We start from the raw sequence: 23,766 nt of genomic DNA, 5'->3' as shown, positions 1-23,766 counted from the left end.
CATCTCATGTACACATGAGATATAATCATGTGACATATGCAACATTCAACTCCTACTCATCATTATTATTCACTGCCTGAATAGGCTTACTGACAGACTGTCTTGTATACTCTTTTGAAAAAACATGAAGAAGCATGAAGAATTTGTATCTATACATAAAGTGTACTGTCACTCTTCACCAGGTGACCTTTTGAGTCTGAAAGATGATAGGACACCATTGTGGCGGCTGAGAAAATCTAGCCGCTTCATAATTGCCCATCCTGTGACGTGCTGAATTCTTTCTTTCCCCCCTCACAGGTGAAGTGTAGCTGGCAACCCTTATGAAACTGATCCTGCTTATGTGTTGAGCTCTTTTAAGTGGTGTACTCTTTGACCATTCAGTGGCTCACATACACCACCCAATCACAGGCCTCTCACATATATATAAAATAATTTGAGATTCTGTAAATGTATCATTTTCAATGGCAACAGCAGTGGAAGTAGTAGCAGTAGTTTATCTATACATACATACATACATACATACATACATACATAAGCACTAATATAAAACGATGATTTCCAAAAAGAGGTATAGTAACACATAATTAGGCTTAATGAAGTGCTCTTTTTTATTTAATCAAATGATATGAAAAAAAATCTAAGGTACAATAATCCATGTAAAAACTTCTATTTTAAAATACAAATGCTCATATACTGGTTTCCTTAGTTTAGCCTGTGATTTATCACTCCGTTAACGGAACTTTGGTACCTATGGGTAATTAGCCAGTGGCTTCTCTCATTTGCATTTTATCATTTTTTTACACCTACTTCTTTAGATACTTTTCTTTTTCCATTACTGAAAGCATTTTCTTTGGTATGTTTGTTTAAACAGGCCATATTTCAGTGCAAACGGCAGCAATCAATGCCTCCTTCCAGAATGAAACCACAACTCAAACAAAATTTTTGCTACATGTTAATTGGTTTACAGATCTTGTTAAAAACTACCAACCAATGTTAGACTCAAATTATAACGTCAGTCCTGTATCCATCTGGCTACCAGTGGATAGATGGTACCAATATGGCACAAGGATTTTAATTTGGTAATGGTTAAGATCCTAGCTCCTGCAGGATGAACATTTAAATCAAATACAAAAGACTATGAATCACTTAAGGCTCACTGGGAGCAAGCTGGAGTGTGACTTACTGTTCAGTCAAAGCAGAGGGACTTGTCATAGGTTAAATGGGTTGCGATAAAAATAATCATTAGCAGCAGTGAGAAATCAAAGTTGTTTACCCTTGGTTTGCTATCTTTGCGTTAAAAGACAGACCACTAAATTGGACCACCTGGTTTTAAAGTTACTAAAGGCAAATTGTGTGATTTGTGATACTGGATGAATAAAAATTAACTGACTTGCAGACAAATTTATCAAGTTATCATATGGGCAAAAATGTAATGAAACATTATATGTTCAAACCAAAAGAGGGAGAGCATAGGGGAGAAAAAAGGAAAGGATCTGAAATTGATTACTGAGGAGACTCCACAGGTGGCATAAGCTAAAGAAGAGGAGATATTACCTATTTTTCACTGAAGGCAACAAATGTCAAATATCATCTTGCAGTCACTGGAAACTATTTTGGGGGTACATGCCATTTAAGAGCATTATTTAATTTTACAGGTGTCTTTTGAAATGTTATTTCAGAGATTGAGATAGTCCTGTATTTATGAAAATGCACCACCAACTGGCTAAAAATACAGAAACAAAGTTTGTCACGGAACTCGGTGGAGTCACATTAATACTTGCAACTATACATAATGCTGATTTGAGTGGATGATCTAGAGTCTCCCATTATTTGGTCATCTTAAATGAACTAGGCTCAAAATGAAAAGATTTTATCCACCTGTACACAAAATGACCTGGCCCTATATCACATCACAACAGAACTCGCTCTCTTGTCCATCTCCACTACAGTAATGATGTAAAGATGAGAATAATGAGGCTATCCACTTATCAGTGTCTCTTGATTTAAGCAACAACAGATTGGTGACTTCCTGAAATTAGGCTCGAAAAGGCAGTTTTACTGTTAGGTGAGCCTAGAGAGACAGAGTTGATATTGCAGCACTTTGAATTGTTAAACAGCTAATGGCATCAGACCAAAACGTCAAAAACAATACCGTCCACTGCATGGTGTTATCTTCAAACTTTTGTAAGAAAGTGTCTGACCTCATCACAGATTACTGTAGTCTTGTTAATATTGAATAAACATAATTCACAATCTTGGCAAACATGTTTATCCCTAAATCCTCAACAAATGACCTGAACAGTTCCACGTAAGAATGAATGGTATGTGTTGTGATGCATTGCACCTTATGATGGGGATCAGAAGGTAGCACTTCTGATGACAGACAAGTAGCTCGAGTTACCCGGCAGCTCAGATTTTCCAAGCATGTTTGCCCATCAAATATTACAATGTGTGATGGAGTGTGGGCCAAAGGGAGCTCTCAGAGAGCCGTCTCTCAGAGTTAAGAGGGATAACGAGCCCTGAGCCCATGTGAAAAATAAACAGAGGTGCTGCAGGGCCCCAACACCAGTTCAAGTTACCTTTCTCCTCTGGAACAGTTACGCTCCACAGCCTGGGCCCTGAGCCCGATCACCTTACCTGCTGCTGCCACATTAAATAGAGCCATCCAAATATCCTGCCCCAAGATGGCCAATAATTACTTATTCATTGGCAGGTGGGGGAAGGAGGGGTGGGATGGGGCAGTGTAGAAGGGCTTGCTGATGAATAGAGGCCCTTGTCAAATGCTGCAGCAGGAAACAGCTGACACAAGAGTATCCTTTTACGCGCCTGCCTCCCGAGATGCCAGGACAACAAGGTTTCAAGCCTGGCCCCACAGCCCAGAGCAGACACCCCCTAGAAAGGAATGTAGATAACTGGCAAAAGGGGCAAATGGGACGCTAGTTCTGCTCGCAACAAGAAAATATTGGTTATAAAGGACAATTACTGGTGCTGCTCCTTGGGTGCTGCTAGCAATGACAATGCCCTCACTTGGTCTGCCAAACAACATGTAACAGCATGGAACTGCTTTCTAATTAAAACAGTATTTACAGGGACACTGTATAGGCTTTACTAGGTTTCTTTAGGTTTACTAAGTTTCTTTAGGGTATATTTGGTTTCTTCATGTATACCAGGTTTACTTAGTACAGGTATACTAAGTTTCTAGTACACCGACACGGTGTAAGTGTACGCAGCGGCTAAAGCTGTCTTGAATTGACAGAACAGAGGTCAGTGGTGTTACTGAACACCTCAGAATATTCACAGGTAGGCTTCTGTTGCTATACTCCCTGCCAACACCTGAGAGATGGAAATCTCACACTCCAGGGGGCCAGTCAGAGGGCACTGAGGGGCCGCAGGCAGTGGATCACTTAGGTATCACTGGCGCCTCTCACTGGACGCCAATTTGCTCCTCATTCCACAGCTTTCGAGGGCTTGGAATTCATTCCAATAACGGTGGGCTTCAATAGCCAATACCTCGGAAGACATGACACCAAACACCCCCTCCTCCCGTTTTGACCACACTGTGCAGGTAGGGGCCCTGGCAAATATCTGCCCTCCAAAGCACCTGTTTATCCCTCGGGCGCAGTAACCAGCGGGTGAACCCCATTCAATATTTATCCCCGTGGCTTTCACAGATCAGCGGCCCAGGCGAGGCAAACCCTCTTAATTAAAACTGGAGCTTGCTTCAAAGGGCCCCATTCAGGCCGTCAGTCAGCGCACGCGGGACAAAAGAGCCCGGGTCATGTAGCTGCAGGGAAACTAGAGATGGATGCGCTTTTTCGACTTCACTTTCCCTCCTCCTCTTTTTCCACCTCCCACCATCCAGGGCTCTAAATCCAAGCCACACACCTGTGGCAAGTTAAGATGCAGTTTTGAGAGTTCAACCATTCCTGTGAGATGTGCGACCGCATTCTATGGCTCAGCATGTCTAATGATTACAGCTAACCTTTTGGTCTTTGAGACTTGGAGAGAACTCAGGAACATGGATTCTTCACCAGAAACAGCATCTAGATACCTTTCAGAACATTGTTGATATTTGATGCATCTGGTTTGGTTGGATCTGACTGCTACAATAGATTCACACAAGATCCCAAAAGACAAAAAACATTCAGCTTTCAACCCACAGCAGAACATTATTCATCATAATTGTAATCATTAATTATAATTTTGTAAGAATTTCATCCTGATACTATTACACAGGTACCTTCAAAATACTCTCAGGCATCAGTTCATTAACTCCTCTTGGCTAAAATTAATGCAGTCCAATAGAGAAGCCCGGCAATACAGCTAGAGCTGCAATTACTTATTGATGATTGGTTCTACATACAAATCAGCAACTATTTTGAAAATCAATTAATGGTTTCAGCTATTTCTCAAGTAGAGATGCCAAATATTACAAGCTTCTCAAATGTCAGGACTTGTTGCTTTTCATTGTTATATATGATAGTAAACCGACTACCTTTGGGTGCCAGACAGGTGGTCTGATAAAGCAAGACATGTTAAGATGTCGTGTGAGCTTTTGGAAATTAAAACAACAATTTTTCAGAATGTTCTTACATTTTATAGACAAAAAATGAATGGGTTAATCAAGAAAACAATCGTCAGTTTAGTCAACAATGATTAAACTTTAAATTCAGGGAGGTTATACTCAGATTTGTTATAATATTATATATATATAATTTTTTCTAAAAAAATCTTTATGGGGTGCATATATTAATGATACAATATAAAAACAACCATCTGTCCATAAAAAGAAAGAATAAGTTGCAGATTATTTCACTTTGTGTTAATGAAATGAAAGTGATCACATGAAGAACTACAACGGCCCTCAGTAGAGCACATACCTCCACCAATATCAACAGTCCTCTTAAATTCAATCAAGCCTAATCCAATATCAAACTCAAAAGCCCTGTATCACTCTAAATTTTAAACCATCCACAACTGCTTGTCCAATATTTAAGCTCACCAGATCTAGGATCCACTTCGGATTGTACTAACGCAAGAAAACCAGCCACCTAAATACACCTGATTTTTTCTCACCAAGTTCCATGCATTATTCCCTGAGAAATTAACCAAAAATTCCTTATATCGCAATGTTAAAGACAGTAAGGATAAATTCCTGGATCCGTCTCTTTATCCAGATCCACACCAAAAAGTAATGGGGTCTATTCTGGGCCGAGACACATCATCCATCCAAATATGGTGGAGATCCAATCAGTAGGTTTTGTGTAATCCTGTTGACAAACCAATCAAGCAACAAACAGACATGGGTGAAAACATAAGCTCCTTAGCAGAGGTAATAATAAGTAACATTAAATCAGAACAGCTGTGTGGGTACAAAAAGGCCACGGGCACACACACACACACACACACACACACACACACACACACACCTGGTTTCTTATGAGGATATAGCATAGTATACCATTTATAATAAGCTTCTTTTTATGTACTTTGTTTTGTTAAAATAAATACACCTGTTTGTAAACATAAATTCTCTACAATGTTCAATTTTGTCTTGTTTCAACCCTACACATGCTTGAAAGTTTAACCACAGCCTTGGCCAATTTGGTGGAGTATACCTCCACCCAGTGGTGGTAGTGAATACTGATATTAAAGTCATTGCTGACATAATGAAAGCATAAACGAGTGATCCAAAAGTAGCTATGTCCTTTCTACCTTTCATCCATGGGAGGGTTAACCAGCCTGTGTCATCTGGGGGAGATTTATGACACTGATACAACAGACAGACCTTTTTCACAACAGACATTACTCTTCGTTAAACTGTTGTCAGTAAACACAGTTTGTTTGGAAATGATTGCATTCTGTTTTTATTTACGTATTACACAGCATCACAACTTTTTGCAACTGGGCTTGCAATATTTTTGTAGAGATGAACCGATCGATTGGCTAGAGACCGGAATTGGCTAGATTTAGGCATGACCAGCAACCTGTGTCAGATATATCTGATTCTGTGATGGTCACATTTACACACACAGGCCGCCTGGGGCCGCCAGCCATAACAGAATGACAGAACTGGTAAATGTTATACCCCTTATCCACCGGTCAAAAATCCAACTTAAACCCGCTAAGATCGGGCTTTTTCTTTGCAATGGGAATGTGTAAACTCTGCATTTATACCCGGGTCAATTGACTCTGCAGTAGACACCATTTTTTATCACCTTGGCTCAGCTTTGATCTAAACCTAAGACCTGGGTGAACATGCTAAATTCCACCGCGCAAAGTGATGATGTGTTATCAACATCCAGTGGTGGCGTGTAAATAAAGAAGGAATTTGGGATGCGGTCAATTAAGAAAGGATTTTTACTCAACAGTGTTGGAGGCGGAGCCCTGTTCATTCCTATGAACGCTGCTCAGTGGTGTTTTGAAGCCAAAAAATACCTGGATCACTGACCGAACCAGCTAACTTCCGGTTTAGCGCCTGGCTAACTTGAAGGGGGATAGAATAATTTAATCGTGCGGCTCTTCTAGACTTTCCGAATGTTATTGGACCGAATGGCTCAAATTATCATAGTGAAACGAGTCATTCCGCGGGGGTTGTGACACTCAAAAGAATTTATCCACAGTTTTACAGACGCTTTTTTCGCAATGGGTCTGTTGTTGTTTTCTCTTCTGTTACAACTGTTTCTGCCACATTCGTGACGTGAAACGTGACGTCAGTGACGTACAACATAACGCTTCAGATAAAAATTGCCTGCGGAAAGTGGGAATGGGGTAAATAGTTTAATAGTTTTAAAAACCTGTTTAGACCTGCTAATTTTGGTGGAAAAGCGGTATTATTGAGAGAGACTTTACTGTGGTTTGTAGGGATGTCTCAAGCCGATCTGTGGGATTGGGATCGGGGCCGATATGGGCATTTTTTCACTGATCGGGATCGGCAATTTTGAACGTGAACCAAGCCCGATTATTTTTACGTCAGCTGTCGTCAACGGAGCACAATTTGTGGCAGAATGCAGACGCGCGTAACAGTAGTCTGGAGAACCTGTGGATAAAATGTCTGCAGTGTGGAAATATTTCAAATTAGAAAGTGAAAGCAGTCCAACGGCGACATGTAACATCTGCAATACGACCGTTTCACGAGGGGGTAACAAAAGAGCTGCATTTAGTACTACAAATTTGATACGGCACATAAAAAACAAAAACATGAGTTCACTCAAGCAATACAGGCAAAGGCATCGAAGCAACAAAAACTCATGGATACTTTCAAAAGGAAAGAGAAATATCCTCGAGTCAGCGACATGGGCAAAAATATTACAGAGAAGGTAACTGAATTCATCGCTCTGGATAACCAGCCCATCTCCGTGGTAGAGGATCAGGGTTTAGTTACTGACTTTGTTTACTTGGTTGTTTTTGTTAAAAAAACAAAAAAACTAATGAAAACCAATGTTGCAATAGCATATGCAGAATAAGAAAGAGCCATATGAAAGTATTTACTTTGTTTCAACAAAATAAAAAAACCTATTAAGAACAGCTTGGATGCAGGTGATTTTTTTCTTAATGTAGCTGTATTATCTAGGAAAATATTAAGTAGGGCTAAGTATCGGATCGGGACTCGGTATCGGCAGATACTAAGTATTAAATGACTCAGATCAGGATCGGGGTAAAAAAAACCTGATCGGGACATCCCTAGTGGTTTGCTGCCACTTTTGGACACTTTTTTAGCGCCTTCCTCCTCTCCTCTGCTGCCTGTCTGTGTTTCACCGTGGGACTCCACACAGACACGGAGCAGAGACGGGGACATTCCTCAAGTTGACGACAAGGTGTGTTGTTCATAGATAGATGTGTTGCACCGGTTTTCTTTTGGGAAAATAAAACATTGTAGTCGAGGGTTATAAATGCAAAGTATCATAGAATCTTGGTTGTCAGAACCAGGGCTGCCAACTTTTAACTTCAGCGTATTAGACAGACTGCTTCCATTTTTACCTTTCACAGTAAGAATCCCAGATACCAATATACACTGCGCAAATGCTTATCAGGGAAACTTAAATTCATTTAGACCACTTAATTAACAGGCCACTTATTAAAATATTGTACAACAAAGTGGGGTATACTGTAATTCATTTTCAGTTGGATGTTTCTGTAAATAAAAGCTCTGTCCAGAGGCACTGTATTGTAGAGAGAGGGAGAGGGAGGGAGAGGGAGATTACAGATCTTAAATGCTTTTATGAGTAATGCATAATATTTTCAGATTATTATGAGACTATAGCAGGGAATAGTTTACTATGTTGGATGATTTAATTGAATTTCCAGTGTTTGCACTGAGGTTTTTTATGCACAAATAAAAAATTATCAAAAAAAAACACAGTTAGAAACAACTCTTTAGTAGGAAAAGCACAGATATAACAGAGCCATCTTTATATAACATGAATGATGGCTCTGCTCTATTTAAGTGTCACAGAACATAACATGACAGGGAGCCAGCGCACATAATACCAGGACTCTCAATGAAGCAGCTAGATGGACTTCAGTGATCATCCACATGTGTTTTTCATACTGTTTTATGTCAAAATGTATTGTGAAACATACCAATCCAGATGTATGGATGATATTGCTCCCATGTATCAGTGAAATCATATTACTGGTGTGACTTAGCATCAATGTCTGGAGTGTACTCACACAGCATGATGAGGACAGCCCAGCTGCCTGGCTGTTTGTTTCTGCCATCGAACTCTGACAACCTGGCGGCTTATTTTCCTGCTCCGGCTCATCATCTATGAAAATCACTCCCTGCTCCAGACGTGGCCTTTTACGGCTCTGAGGAACAAACAAAGATATGTAACTTCACTGAGTTGCACATGACTCTTTGGAACTGAAACATTTATTATCACTGCACATTATCTTTTGGTTTGCAGAATAATGTCACTTCATTTTCATAAAGTGTGGTTTCTTAACAGGAGGGCTAATAATTAAAATCATGAAAAGCAATGTACAAGAAGAATTATATTATGCGTTTACTTAATTCATTTTAGGGTATCATTGGTAGGTTTTTGTATATACACGTATGAAAGAGATAACAAGAATGAGACATCTGCTGTGTCACAACCCCCCTTTGTCTCTTAAGTGGAAATCTTGGTGATTGATGTAGCCATGGCAACAAATGGAGCTAGTGTGAAAACTATTGAAAAGGAGAATAGAGTATTGATTCATAATGACTAAAGATGATAACTCTACGGGATAATTTGTCTGAATCCAATGATGAGAGAATGTTTTACATACATTTCTTGCACAATACCCTACCTCTCACATCCCATTAAAAAAGACATTAAAACAGTGCAAATCTCAGTGTAAAAAATTACGTTAGGGAATCAATATGCTGAAACAGTATCGTAAAGAAGTAATACATTTTCATGTTAAATATTGTTATTTCAATGCTATTACATTTGCAGTGCGGCTTGCGAAACAAGGATTTTTAGCCTTTGGATCTGGAAAGTTCTGTGATGCCAATTATTCACTCATTTCAGTCACCCGGTGCTGATGAAGCCTCAGCTGCTGACCAACTTATCTATTTAGCAACATACATAAATTAAAAATAACAATATACACTATTATATTATTATTATTTTGACATAAGAAACATTACCATTAAAATGTTCCTTTGTTTTTTTTCTTCATTTACACTAACATATGATGTGGAGTGCCTATAAAAAGTATTCACCCCCTTTAATTGCTTTTATGAATGGAATCATGGTCAATATCCAAAAAATATACAAAACAAAAAATATATATATTATATATATACGGCACGTATAAATCTGCCAAGAGCAGGCTTCCCTCACAAACTGAGTGACCGTGCAAGAAGGAGACTAGTGAGGGAGGCCACCAAGACACCTATGACTACTCTGAAGGAGTTAAAAGCTTCAGCAGCTGAGATGGGAGAGACTCTGCATACAACAACTGCTGCCAGGGTTCTTCTTCGGGCAGGTGAATACTTTATATAGGCACTGTACACACCTTTGCTGTTGTAGTCCCAAGACTCTGGGACAGCATTCCCCTCCCGATCAGATCTACCCCCTTGACTGACTGTTTCAAGTCCATTCCTTTTATTCACTAGCGTTTCAATCCTCCTGATGTAGCTGAGTTTTGACCTGTGCCTACGAACATGTGTTGTTTAATTGTGCTTATGAGCTTTGTGTTTTCATCTTTATTTCATTTTCTTGTATTTGTGATTGTAGTTAACTGCTGTTACCTGTTGCCTGTTCTGTACAAGATTTTGGTCAACATGAGTTGTTTTTAAATGTACTTTTTTAGATAAACTTGACTGACTTCATATGATCATCTGGCAGACTGTGCATTGCATATTGATTCACCAGTATCTCAGTAACATTGTTATGACAGTAGTGCACTGTGAGTCACCATCAGATTGTAACTTGTGATACTTAAAACTACACAACTATCTCATCAAACCACTGCAGATACAGATTGGTATTCCTTTCTTTTCTGTTGAAGAATGTTCACCCTTTAAATTTAATATAAAGTAAATCCATTATTAATGTAAAACAGTACAACAAAGCACTGACAACTACCTTGTGCTCAGCAGTGCGAATGCGTTTCCTGTCTGGTTGGAAGTCGTTGTCGTCTTCGTCTTTCTCGTGGTCAGGGTTGAGGGACGCCTGGAAGGCTAGAGACTGCTTCTTGGGCTGTGACTCCCCTGGAAACAACACAACAAGTGCAAATAACGAAAGTATTTGGATGTGTGGAAATGGCTTAATGCTGGGTGTGTGTGTGTATATATATATATATATATATATATATATATATATATACACATATATATATATATATATATATATATATATATATATATATATATGTGTATATATATATATATGTGTGTATATATATATATATATATACACACATATATATATATATACATACACATATATATATACATACACACACACATATATATATACACACACACATACACACACACAAATATACATATATATATATATATATATATATATATATATATATATATATATATAGCGCAATACAGAATACTACTTTCGATAAAGGGCATAATTACATGTTGTGGAATTCATGGCTGCTTAAATGTATCTTGGTGGTACAACACCATTGATTCTGCATTGTGATGTGTATTAAAACTCTGCCTCTGTGTTTTATAATGAAGGCAAGACTGAAGGAAGCAGAGAAATATCTTCCTAGATATCTAGGACTACAAGCAGCTGCTTAACACCAAAGACAAAGGAGGGACAGGTCCATCGATGGTGAATCTAGTTTATTTTGGTTGAACTACACAGAAACAAACAATAGTGTGACATTAGCATAAACAGACTAAAAAAACCTTTTCGTTACGTTTTCTCATGTTCTTTTGTCTGTTTGTTTCCCATCACAGAATCACAATGGGTGTAATTAGGATTTAATGTCAAGGTATTAAAAAATCTCCACAAATTGATCAAACAACTAAAAATATAGAACAAAAAAATACTTGAAATTCATATTTGAGATTTATACTCTTGTTTACATGTGAATACTGTGCAGATTCGGTAAAATAAAACCAACACAAAGGAATTCATGTCTCTTTGTTTTGAAATGACTACCATTATGCCAAGTAGAAGGCAGGTTCAGGCAAAAACAACATGAATGTTCCAGATGCTACCACAATTAAAATGAAGGAGTGAGATTTACTTGCCATTTTCAAGTGATGGAGGTGGCAGTGGTGCCGTCTCTTTGCAGGGTAACACAATTTTAGGATTGGCTGAAGTTGTAGCTGTGATCCTATTGGCTCTGCTGTGGCACACACACTGACAGGTGGAGGTTACATCTGAGTTCTTGTAGTCTCCACAGTTTTTGTCTGGCTGGCTCTTGTCATCTGCAGGGCTTCCTCCTTCCTGCAGTTTAGCTGTCAGCAAATATTGAAATACAGATGTAACTATCAGTGAAAGTGACTCTATTAAATAAGAAAATTATGAGATAGAAAAACGTGGATATGATTCACAAACAGTAAAATGCTTTAAGATCATGAAAACAACCATTTAAATTATGCCATCATGCCATTACAACACAAATCCATGTCTTGTAGTCTTACATCACTATATAAATATAGGGTCAGTCCATGCCAACTAATCAGTTCATGTCATGGATTTACTTGAAATATTTATGGAAAACTTATATTAAATGCATGGGTCCTTGCAACAGCTCTACTCCAAATACTTTTTAAAATTATGATTTTTTTTAAGTTTGGGCCTCCAAGTTAAATTTCATTGTTCTTGTGGTTCTTTGTAGATGTATTCTGAGCCGCAATTACTTATTTTTTACTGGATTGGGTTGACATTTGTCCTGAATATCCAAGAAAACTTCAGGATAATTTAAAAAATGTAAACTGCTGCAGAATGTTCACAGTAATTAAATGAGTAACAGTAAATATTTTTTTACCCAAACGAAGAATCTTTCATTTTCAAAAAATCATGTTCCTACTAGTTTTTACTTTGTTGAAACCAAATTTTGATTATGTGTAATATTAAGGTTCTATCACATCTAAACATTATTTGGTACTGAGCCGGAAGGCAAAGCTTTCAATTTACCAGTCAATCTACATTCCAACCTTTACCTATGGCCATGAGCTCTGGGTAGTGAGTGAAAGAATGAGATTGCAGATACAAACACAATCATCTGGCCCGGGAACACCTTTTTGATTTTGTATGAGGATACCAGTAGGCCCTATTTGCCGACACACTTGACTTACCAAACTGAGCCTGCTGCCAGCCCAAAGCAGAGCAGAGCAAGGCCAAGCTCTTTCCACTTCCTGTGGGACTCTCCAGCAGACAGTGCTGCCCAGTTTTCAGCCCTCGTATGATCTGCAGACAATGTACAGACACATTTACACCATCTATGCAATGCCTAGAAATTTTGGAACAAAACACTGTGATTAACTGTTCACAAAATCACTTAATATCAAATCAACATATAGTATCACACAATTTCAGGTGCTGTAGTTTGTATCTGAGTGTATTTGCAATTGTTCTGTGCATTATTCTAAAGACAACACCCCACAGCACAGTTCAAAGCACAAAGTGGTTACACGTACCAATTAACAATCAGATAGACATACAGTATCTACCCACACTGCCCTATATGTTGTGTCGGTCATACAGTTTGTGAACACATAATTTGGGGTTTGACGCAGGTACTGCATCAATTTGTACCATTACACACACATACATGATTTTAGATCTCCTATGACATTAATGATCTGCCAAGGCTGTCTGGGGCATGTCTGAGCAGTGCAAAGACATGTAGGTGAATTGAAAACTCCAAATTGCCTTTAAGTGTGTGTTGTGTCGTGTTGAATGTCTATATTTTTCTACTCTGCGGTAAACAGCAGCCTGTCTTAGGTATCCCTGCCTCTCACCCAATGCAAGATGGGATAACAGACACATGGGTGGATGGATGGTTAAACCGATTGGCACAATGGCTAAAACATCACCCATAACCCATTACTATGTAAATGGATTCCTTACTCCATACTTCTATTTCAGACGTAAAAATGTCTTATTATATCATTAACACTTGTGTGACAATCACATCTTTATAAATTATAATAGGCCAATATGCTATGCTAGTCGTTACGACTGGGTAGTTGATCAGTCGATGAAGACTTTACTCACTGAATTCATCATGGCCAGCTGGGATGGGTACGCCTTGCAGGGGAAGTGGATCTTCACCCCTCCAATGGTGTACTCCACTGCGGATGTAGCCATGTTCCTCTGTCACTGATGCACAGGTGTATTTTTGTTGTAAAAAACAGACATGTCTGTTAAACTTTTCATTAGAAAAATACAGTATTATACAGAAAAAGTGTAATGTGAATATACTCACAAGCTAAGGTATTGTAACACACGACCAAGACACTGACACAAGAATGTACCAACAGTTAGACAAACGATATTTTTCCTGTCTGTGTAAGCCTGAAGATGTCACCTAGCTTACCTGAGACTTGACAGGCAGTCAGTTGTTAACGTTAGCTAGTTCTAACTACGTAGCGAGTTAGTGCTACTGTTAAGTGTTCCGCCGTTACTTTGCCTCAAGGAAGTTTCCATTAATCCAATGGTTAAACCGGTGACACTGGTCAGACATCATAAAAATCTAATTTGTCGAACACGCGCTGTTGAACTCATGTCCCCTTCACTCTCCCCATGACTCTTCCCGCTCTCAAAATCACAGTACCTGACAGGAAGTTGGCGTACACATTGTGGCTTCCTACAAATGCCTCCAAAATAAAATAATTATTGTGAAATATCATGAAATGTGTTGGAATTAAAACGCAGCATTTTCTTTCGAAAAATCCTTTGGCGCAATAAACCTTTGTCCCTGATCGTTTTTTGTGCCTGTTTGACGTAACCAATACTTGTGACAAGCGGTATTTTTGTACGCTTTTATTTCGAAGGCTTCACGTGGCCTACCGATTCCAACAATGTTTGCCAACTTGACGTTTGACAAACCCACAACGGAAGTTGCGTTAGTAAACATCCGAGTATGGCCAACCCAAGTGTTTCCAGCACAAGTCTGTTTCCTGCCAGTTGTACCTTGATATTATAAGTATATCCAGTGTTGGGGAGACTTAAACTACATGTAGTTGAACTACATAGCTTAACTACAATTTGCTGTAACTTGCTGGTAGTTAAGCTACATTCATATTTTGTGCTGCGTCAAGTATTTCAACTACTTTTTGGGTATTTTTTTTTATTTGTAGTTTAACTACTCATTTCACAAACTACAATTTGGGGCAACAACATGAAATATTTTTATATAAAATAAAGACCTATATAATATAATATACATTTTATTTTATTTTTCTTTGAAAAAAGGCTTGAAACATGTCATGACATGCTAAGCCAACGCTGCCTCTGATTGGCTTGCCCTGGCAGCACTCAAATGCTTCACAGAATGGGTGGGTCTTTATGCCAAGGAAGGCAGTGCTCATATGGCCCAGCCCAACCATGGCCATATTTGAGCATGTACATGTTGGATATAGATGGCTTTTTAGTGTTGGTAAAGATGTTTTTAGTGCCAAACGGAACTGGCTGTCTGATAAGATTTTTGAGAGACTGCTCATGTGTCGTGTCAGCAAGCGATTCTGCCCTGGCATCTAGTTCTAGTACAAAAGTGTTAGTGCCTCTGAAGTTCCTGTGATGTTGACCAAAAATGTCAGCTTTTGTTCTTTAAAAAATAAAACTTGAGTTGAGAGGCATATTTCTACTGGCATGTGAATTTTTTGTAGGCCATTATATTTTGTTTCATATACACCATATGTTGAGTTATTTAACGCTGAGTTAAATGAGTATAATGAGTATAAGTAGTTGCTAAAGCTACTTTTTTTAGTAGCTTTAGCAGTAGTTTTACAAACTACTGCCAGGCTGAACTACATGTAGTTTTACAAGCTACACTTGCAAAGTAGCTTCCCCAACACTGAGTATATCAATCTAAAAATTGCATCTTCACCTATAAACAAAGGAATGGGACAGTGATGAGAAGATTTGTAACTGACAAGATATAACTGTTCTTTTACCAATATATGATAATAAAGCAAACAAGCATGTGTTCAAATGAAAAATATCAACATAAAAATATTGTGAAACATAGGAAGAATCAGAATTAAAGCTGCTGTAAACGTTGTTTCAGCTAACTTCGTGTCCATTAAGCAGTTAGCAATCCCCTCCCACCTTTCTATGTCACCAGATTAACTTGCAGCAGTACTGACCAGCAGCAAACAGGAGGATCCTGCTTTCTGCACAGTCACGAGCAGACAGTTCTCTTACCTGATTGGATAAAGTAGACAGGGATACCAGAACATTTCTCAACTCTTTTACTGCATGAGCAGAGGGAGGAGAGACATGGGTCACGGACCAAAAACTCTATAACAGTGATTACTGTTGGAATAGAGAGCTATTTAACACTTGTTTTTTTATTTTTAAAAATATGCCACTTACAGCAGCTTTAAGGAGGAAACATGACAGATGTGAGAACATTTATAGAATAGTTAACAATTAACATTAACAATCAAAAATAAGTCAGTATCTACTTGAACAGTATTGTAATTACTTCACTTTTTATTTAAATAGGTTCATTTCCAGATGTGTTTTTCACATTTACACCGTACACATGCATTTTATGCTGCTAGCACAGCAATCTGAATCTGGGATGTCAACAGAGTAAATGAGTAGACTACTTAAATACTAAATAAAAATCATACAGGGATCTAGAGCCAAGTAACCGACTGTAATCGCTGAGTGAATGTGTCAAACATGAACATTAAAACCCCTCCAACATTGTCAATCAACATTATACAACATTTTTTAACCAATCCATAATGCTACAAATTCCTGTTAGAAATTGCACTTATCTTAATGAAAATACATAATCGCATAACAAGGTTTTACAAAGACTGAGACATCTGTCTTATTGGTGTAATGGTTATTTTGCTCTCCCAATTAATATTTCTCATAGAAAAGAATGTTTCTGTCATGTAACAAAACCATAAGAGACAAAAGAGGGCTCAGACTTGTTCTGCAAACACTACTTGACTCCCGTCTTCATGTTAAAATAATTTTTTGTCACCAAACATATACCATTTGCTGTATTTTCATTTTTGACTCCAATTATATCATCCATTCCTAGCTGCATCATTTTCATTTTCAGGACAAAAAACCAACTCCCTTATCAAAGACAATTTAAGGTCACCACAATAGTGCAAAAATATTTCTCTTAGAAAGTCCATACAGAGTGTATTTACTCGCAAATGAGCCTTGTGCATACATCAGTAACAATACAACTGCAGCTGCAGCATGGAGGGACAATGGCTTGTATAAAAAGAATGCTAAAGAAACCTCTCAGTCAGTCTCAACTGAACAAAGAGAAGTCGCCTTGTTGCAAACAAGATATAACAAGGTAGCAGGTTTGACTGGTGAAGTAGACAGTCCCCTTGTCTGTAGGGACCAACATGCTTGTGATGGAGCATTCCTCTTACTCTCATAAATCAATGGCCAAACAAAGACAATGTGACATCACTGTTACTTCCAGTTCAGCCACATTGAAAGTATGGCATCACAAAATAATCATCAACATTGATTGTAAACATCAAGTTTTGTGTTGGTCCCTCAGAACCAAAGGAAGTCTTTGTTTTACAGCCACCTGGACATTGAACAAACAGGGGGAAAAATCTATCATTGTAAGGACAGACACAACAACCTCTGCAAAAGCTTCAGCACAGCAGAGGGCTGTTGAAAGGCATTCTCGGAATCAGAGAAAATCGCTAGCAGATGTATGAATGTGTGGAAAAGGCTCACAGGAAGTCAAGACACCAGAAAACTAAACTGTAATGCTTCATTACAAATTACAACAATGTAAAATGTTTAAGAGAGTGGATCTGTCCCTTAAGATGCATTGTGCAATTCAAAATTGAAAAACACTCTCCATCCCTTAAAACCACACTGGGGCAGATGTGTTATGGAAAATACAGACTGTCGAAGAATAAAATGCTACCAACACTTATTACATATATTTATATATCAATATACACAATGTAGTAGCTTATGGTTTGTGGCTGTAGCAGCACCTTCAGTTTATATTCAAGACAAATCTCCAGTGATAAAGTACAATGATAAGAATAAAAATACATAAATATGTTTAAACACAGGGTGTGCACACAATAGTATATGGAGAGAGGAGATAGAAGCTGTGCCATAAATGTTCATATTTTATCATCATACAATTTAAGAATGTATAAAAAATATAGATTTGTTTTAAACAAACAGTTACTTTTCAGTACTCACCTATAAAATGCATAATATTTACACCCGCCTCATTAGTTCTAATTTGTTTTTCTTTATAACTGTAACATGAAAGCTGAAGCTAGACACATCAAAAATTGATTCTGAAGATGACAAGAATCAGCATCTCAGGAAGGGATTTTAAAACAAAGACACAAGATGTCTCATGAAAATGAGGACTCTTCCTAAAAACCTAAATGTTTTCAAATGAGTACTGTACTGGTGCTAAACAAGAAGACAGCACCTTCCACAGCCTCTAGATTAAGGTTGGTTTGAACTGCGAGAACGTGCAGGAGAACAGATATGCCACTGGGGAAGAGGTTGACAGTGGGAAGCAGCAGGTTGATATGTCTGTGGGGTTGTTTCAGTACACACACACTGTGGTCTTGTGCTGCTGGAGAATGGGGGAGACATTATTGGACTCTTTCTGTTTCTTCTCTGCGTTGTGTTGGACTAGCGGCGGCCTGTCAGCAGTCCTGCGACGGGCTTTCTTAGCCGACTGGCCTGATGATGTTGATGATGACCCGTCAATAGTTCTTTTGCTGTTGGGGGTCCTAATGCCAACTGTCCTGTCAGTGGGACTGGACTGACTGGGTAGCTCAGCACTACTGTTTGAACACAGAGGAGTCAGAGTCAACGAGTCAGACAGATTCATGTGGTATAGGGTGTTACTTCCTGATAGTCCGTCCCGTCGCTCCAAAGTAGGCAGGAGTTCACACATGGCAGAGGGAGAATCTTCTTCTGGAGGGCGCTGCAGGAGAACAGGTTTAAAAAAAATTTTTTTTTTAAAAGACAGTGAGGACACACATCAACACTTAGAAATAATTCATTCTGAAAGTGTGTCAGTGAAATATCTGGCCAATAATCAAAATTTTCATTAATGTCGCAATCCTTTACTACAGTTTACAAATGATCTGGTCCAGACAGACTGTAATGAAATGATTTATCAAGTAACTTAGGGGGAGATCACTCTCTAAGTGTTGTCTAGGAAAATGAAACCACCTAAAAGATATAGCCATGGTTGTACTGAATATACAGTGCTTCAGTCATGAAGTACGAGGGATTTCAACTCTTTCTCAACGTTCTGTTAAAAATAAAACTGAACGTAAACCTAGTTTAAAATAAAAAAAGGTAAAAAAAGGCCTCAATATCCCACATTGTGGTGGAAGGAGTGTTGTGAAGTTTTTTCAGTGCGTTTGTTGTCATCCTGCCCTCACCTGAAGGAGTGGAGTTTCAGCACGGGATATGGTGGTGGGAGGACACTGGGACATCTTGGCCAAGTCGAGTAGTACCTCCTCATGGTGCAAGGTATCCTGGCAGCTCCCAAACTCCTGCAGGGCGATTACGATGGCGCTGGTGTTGTCAGCCCGCAACATGCGCTGACGCCAGCGCAGCAGAGCGTGGCTGACCAGCTGCCGGGCACTTGATACCCCACATGGTGCCTGCAGCATAGAAGGTTGTTATTACACTGACATGGTTGAGGTGAGGTGGACATTACTCTGTTAGATTATTATTGAAGTCTTACAGGGCCTGTTTTGCTCATGTTTGCTTACCTAACCTTTAGTCTACGACAGACCACAATCCAGGCAGGTGAAAAAGGAAGCTATTGATCTATTGATCCAAAATGATCACTGGTAAAGAGTAACCTGTCCTTTATAGAAACAATTCTCCACTCACCATTGCCTCGTCATTGTTCTGACACATGGAGATAGCTTCTTGAGGTGGCACCATGTTCCATAGACCGTCACTGCCCAGGACGATGTAGCGGTGTTTTTTTGCGTCAAGGGTTACCACACAAGTGTCTGGCTCAGGAGAAACCACAAACTCCCCGCTGTAGAAATCATAGCTCCACAGATCACCTGTTGCAGAGAAGAGAAGCTTAGCTGAAGGCACCACTGACTGACTCTTGATAAACACTGTCCATGATGACTGGCTGAAGGTATTTAGGTAAAGGTAGTCAATTTTTTTAACAAAACTGGAATACGTTGATGTCTTTCGCTTGTCTTAATAGTTCTACACAAGAGCTACAGTCCGAGTTTGGCAAAAAAAAAAATCATTTCAGTTTTTGATCAACTGGACAAAGGAAAGCACTGACCAGATTTATTTTTTGATGGAAACAAATCAAAAGTCAGTAATGAGTAAGACTGATGACCAAAGGCACATGTGGGCCTTAAAACTCTGGAATTATCTACACTTGATTGATAAAACTGCATGGACTCTTACATCTCTGCGGGCATATAGAAGCTCCTGAAAGTATGCCTTCACTATGTTTTACGTTCATACTTTTACATTTTTCAAAGTCAGATACAAGTAATATAATTCCAGTCACTCATCTGTGCTTCCATCTGAACAGATTATTCACTGAGATAACGGATTGTTGCTTTTCCTACCTAGAGCGCGGGCTACTGCCAAGAATGGTATCTGGTCAATGACAGTGCTCCGACGGACCGGGCCGTTGTGACTCAGCCTTGGCCTCTTCCAGACGACCCGGTTCACTCCAGATTTCTTGATCACACTGTTAGGAGAGAGAGGTGAGGGAGTGAAAAGAGAGGCTGCTTCTTACTCAAAGCAAAGTATCCACACATTTCAGGAATCCACTTTTACGCATTATAGGTATAACCCCTGAACAAGGCTTATACTCTAGTCAGTTTATTTAAGGTCCAGTGTGTAGGATTTAGTGGAATCTAGCGACGAGTTGCATACTGCAACCAATAAAAATAGCCCTTGTCTCAGCCTCTGCAATGATTGTGGAGATTACCCTGTCAAGTAAGCATAAAAGTTTGGTTGTTGTCAAGCCACCAGGGGCCAATCACTATCGTAACATCTTATCGGTAGACAAGCCACAGACAGTAGAAGGAACATTATCTCTTGATAAAATTTTCATCTGCTATAGCGCAAGATAAATGCTTCTTGGTTACAATCGCTTCTTTGTCATAGATAGGGGGTGGTGGGGGTGCTGAATCGTGAGAATGAATAAGCTGAAACAACAGTTTTACTCAGTGTGGGTCCCTGTAGCAGCTAAATCAAAACGAGTTTTGACAGGAATCTCCAACTGAAATGTTTTCAGAGAGAGTGAGAGAGAACAAGAGATGGTTATGTGTTCTGAGCATTAACATTTTAGTCACGCTGCAAAAATAATCTATCCAATACAACGAATATGCTACATCCGAGAACCTTACAAAAACAAATATTTTGTTTAATTACAATGCAGAGATAGGGTGTCATGTAGGTTACACCTTACCTCCCTCCCAGACCTTCAATACGCTCCCTCTCTCTCGGTAGTTCGGGTTTGTGGTCTTGTGTGACTTCCACAGCTCTGATGAATGGGTCTGTGGGGTCATCTTGGACCCCTAGAACCACTGCTGAGTCCCCGACGTGGGCCACATACATGCGGTTTCCTCGGATGACCACTACGCTGGCTGTGGTGCCAGATGTGCTCGGAAGGCCTGTAAGGGTCTTTGGCCATTCAGCTGAGAAGATAAATAATATAATTTAATTATCTATAACTATTTAGCGCTTATAAACTGCTTACTGCACATTCCCTGGGTAAGGGTCACAGTACACTGAACTACACATTTAACAGAAAAGCAAAATGATTTGCAGGAAATAAAGACTCCAAAATGTACTGAGACTGATGCCAACATCGTAACCTTAACGGCAGTTCGTCCTAAAGCAGGACCTTCCAATGTAATCAGACATGCGCTTTATAGGCTGCGTGTGCGTGTGCATGTGCATGTGTGTGACCAGCTGTTAAACTCCTAGCATGCCCAGGCATATCCAGGCAGACACCTGGACAGACTGCCGGTGATTGTATGAATAGTTCACTATGCTACTTCACGATACTTTGTGACGGGTGATTACAACGACCTATATAATAAGGCAAATTGCGTAGGTCCAAGACAACAAAATGTTGGCCGACTACTATACAGAAAATAATATCTCAGTATACCGCTGGACTGATTAAGTAAACCGGTTGTCTGTGTCCGCCATGGCAGGCTTTGTTTGGCGTTAACCCGGTGGCTACAGCTAACTTTGTTAGCTCCGTTGCCTTTAGTTGCTAAAACTGTTACCCTCATTCATCAATGTCTATTTAAGTAGCACAATGATAGCAAATATTAAACATGACGCCACATTTAAAGTAACCTCTTTGACAATTTACATTTACTGTATAGCCAAAAGAGCTCGACTTCACCGAATCCATAGAATCTTCTGGTAAATTCGGCTTTCATTTGAGCTAGCAGTGAGCCACGAAGTACAAACTTTTAGGGTGTAGGCCACAGACTACAGTGTTATTTAACGTTAGAGGTTTGATGTAGTGTCCATGCTACTTAAACGGAGATGTGGGGTTAAAGAATGTCCCTGTTAACAGTTGATAATGTTATGTCATCATTAGAGTGTTGGTAAACTTACGGAGCTTTTTCCACATAGCATGATGGCAGGCTACAAATCCTTTGCGTATAGCCGAGCAGACTTCCCGGTCACAGTCTGACCAGAACCCTCGCTGCTTCTTCATGAACTCCCATAAATATTCTCGTGCAAACTGCGCAGCCTCGCGACCCCCGTGCCCGTCAAACACAGCGAAGAACGCGACGGAACGGCGGGAACGACTCGCAGTGCTTGGCTCCGCAAGCGGCTGGCTCTGACCTCCCTGTAAAGATGTTTCGACCGATATACTTTGACCTTCCGTCCGTGCAGCTTCACATGGTGCATCTGGCGCATGCAGGGACCCCACGGTTTCACCAGTCCAGTCTGGATGCGTGTCCCCAGCCAGAGAAGTGACAGTACAGTCTGCCCCACTGCTATCCTCCGGCTCACCCGACGTCGGCTCATCTTCTCCCGGCTCGGGCTCTACTATGACCTCGGTCACATCTTCCATGTATTTCCTGCCTCCTTGGTCGGTAAAAACACTCACTCGCATCAATAATGCGTTTTCCATGGCTCCAGAAATGAGTCGCTGTCCAATTTGTCGGTAATGTTAGCATATAAAATTACAGAAGAACGGAGTTACTAGTGGCGTTGCGTCCTGCCTTTGTTTATGTCCGAGCGTAGTAGGCATGCTCCAACGTGTTGACGTCAGTCTATCTTCTTCTAGCACGTGGACGTGGCAGCGCCAATGCAGCTGTTGCCCTCTAGAGGTTGGCTTAGAACCTCAAGTACCAACTTTGAGGGAAATATGCCACAGAAAGGTGTGTTTAATTATCAGGAAACTTTGTTTACAGTATAGTATAAAGTAATGAAAAGCTCTCCATCACTTTATTTGAAATAAAACAATGACAATGTGAAGTAAAATAAAGCTTGACTTCCAACTTTGATTTGACGATGTCACATCCATAATGGGTGGACAGTGTTGGTATTATAGAGCTCAGCAAAGTGCCTATAGTTGATTCTGGATATAACATTCAAATTTTAACCCCTTAACATGGGGACCAAAGAAGTGTCATTGCCAGTAAAGCAGGCCATGATGAGACTGAATTATCAGAGGAAATCAGTCAGCCAAATTACAGCCAGAGTCTCAACATAACTGTTTGATACGCTGCTAAGAGTTAAGAGGAAAGAATGAAGAACTCCTTGTTTGTCTTGCTAAATGGACATTAATATCGTATATATATACATATATATATGTATATATATATATATATATATATATATATATATATATAGGGCTTTTCTGGTCTTGCTTTGCAACACTTTCCACATTCACCCATTCACACACACATTTATATATTGATAGCAGAAGCTTCCATGTAAGGTGTCAACCTGTTTATCAGGAGTGATACAGCGATCCTAACCATAGCTCCCCATGATATTTCAATCCTCAGACATACACACACACACAATGGAACAGCCATCTGGAGCACATGTCGGGCTTCAGTATCTTGCCCAGTTGTTGGAAATGCAGCAGGAGCCAGCCCAC

The 23,766-nt window shown here is 39.5% G+C and overlaps 2 protein-coding genes across 6 annotated transcripts in view; both read right to left on the bottom strand.

The window, feature by feature from the left end:
• Positions 1-14,261, bottom strand: part of brip1 (BRCA1 interacting helicase 1) — a 94,442-nt gene extending 80,181 nt beyond the window's left edge. For 4 of the 5 annotated variants that reach the window (XM_084351703.1, XM_084351707.1, XM_084351705.1 and 1 more), the window contains exons 1-6: positions 14,014-14,261; positions 13,692-13,796; positions 12,770-12,881; positions 11,717-11,926; positions 10,581-10,705; positions 8,674-8,811 (exon numbers count right to left, since the gene is read on the bottom strand). In XM_084351703.1, coding sequence (XP_084207829.1) covers positions 8,674-8,811; positions 10,581-10,705; positions 11,717-11,926; positions 12,770-12,881; positions 13,692-13,784 — 678 coding nt within the window. In that variant the 5' untranslated portion in view covers positions 13,785-13,796; positions 14,014-14,261. Of the gene's footprint in view, positions 1-8,673; positions 8,812-10,580; positions 10,706-11,716; positions 11,927-12,769; positions 12,882-13,691; positions 13,797-13,902; positions 13,935-14,013 lie in introns of all 5 variants that reach the window. The other variant, XM_084351704.1, reaches the window with a different exon arrangement.
• Positions 14,262-16,110: 1,849 nt separating this feature from the next.
• On the bottom strand, positions 16,111-22,914 carry LOC311256013 (protein phosphatase 1D-like). The gene is made up of 6 exons (XM_084350747.1): positions 22,263-22,914; positions 21,094-21,322; positions 20,243-20,367; positions 19,530-19,711; positions 19,070-19,294; positions 16,111-18,603 (listed from the first exon to the last, which is right to left on the bottom strand). Exons 1-6 carry the CDS (start codon positions 22,786-22,788, stop codon positions 18,217-18,219), a joined length of 1,674 nt encoding a protein of 557 aa, XP_084206873.1. The 5' UTR covers positions 22,789-22,914; the 3' UTR covers positions 16,111-18,216.
• Between the last annotated feature and the right edge of the window lie 852 nt (positions 22,915-23,766).

Source organism: Pagrus pagrus (assembly GCF_965226575.1).
Source record: "Pagrus pagrus genome assembly, chromosome: 4".
Taxonomy (NCBI): Eukaryota; Metazoa; Chordata; class Actinopteri; order Spariformes; family Sparidae; genus Pagrus; species Pagrus pagrus.
This window is presented reverse-complemented; position numbering and strand designations above follow the sequence as displayed.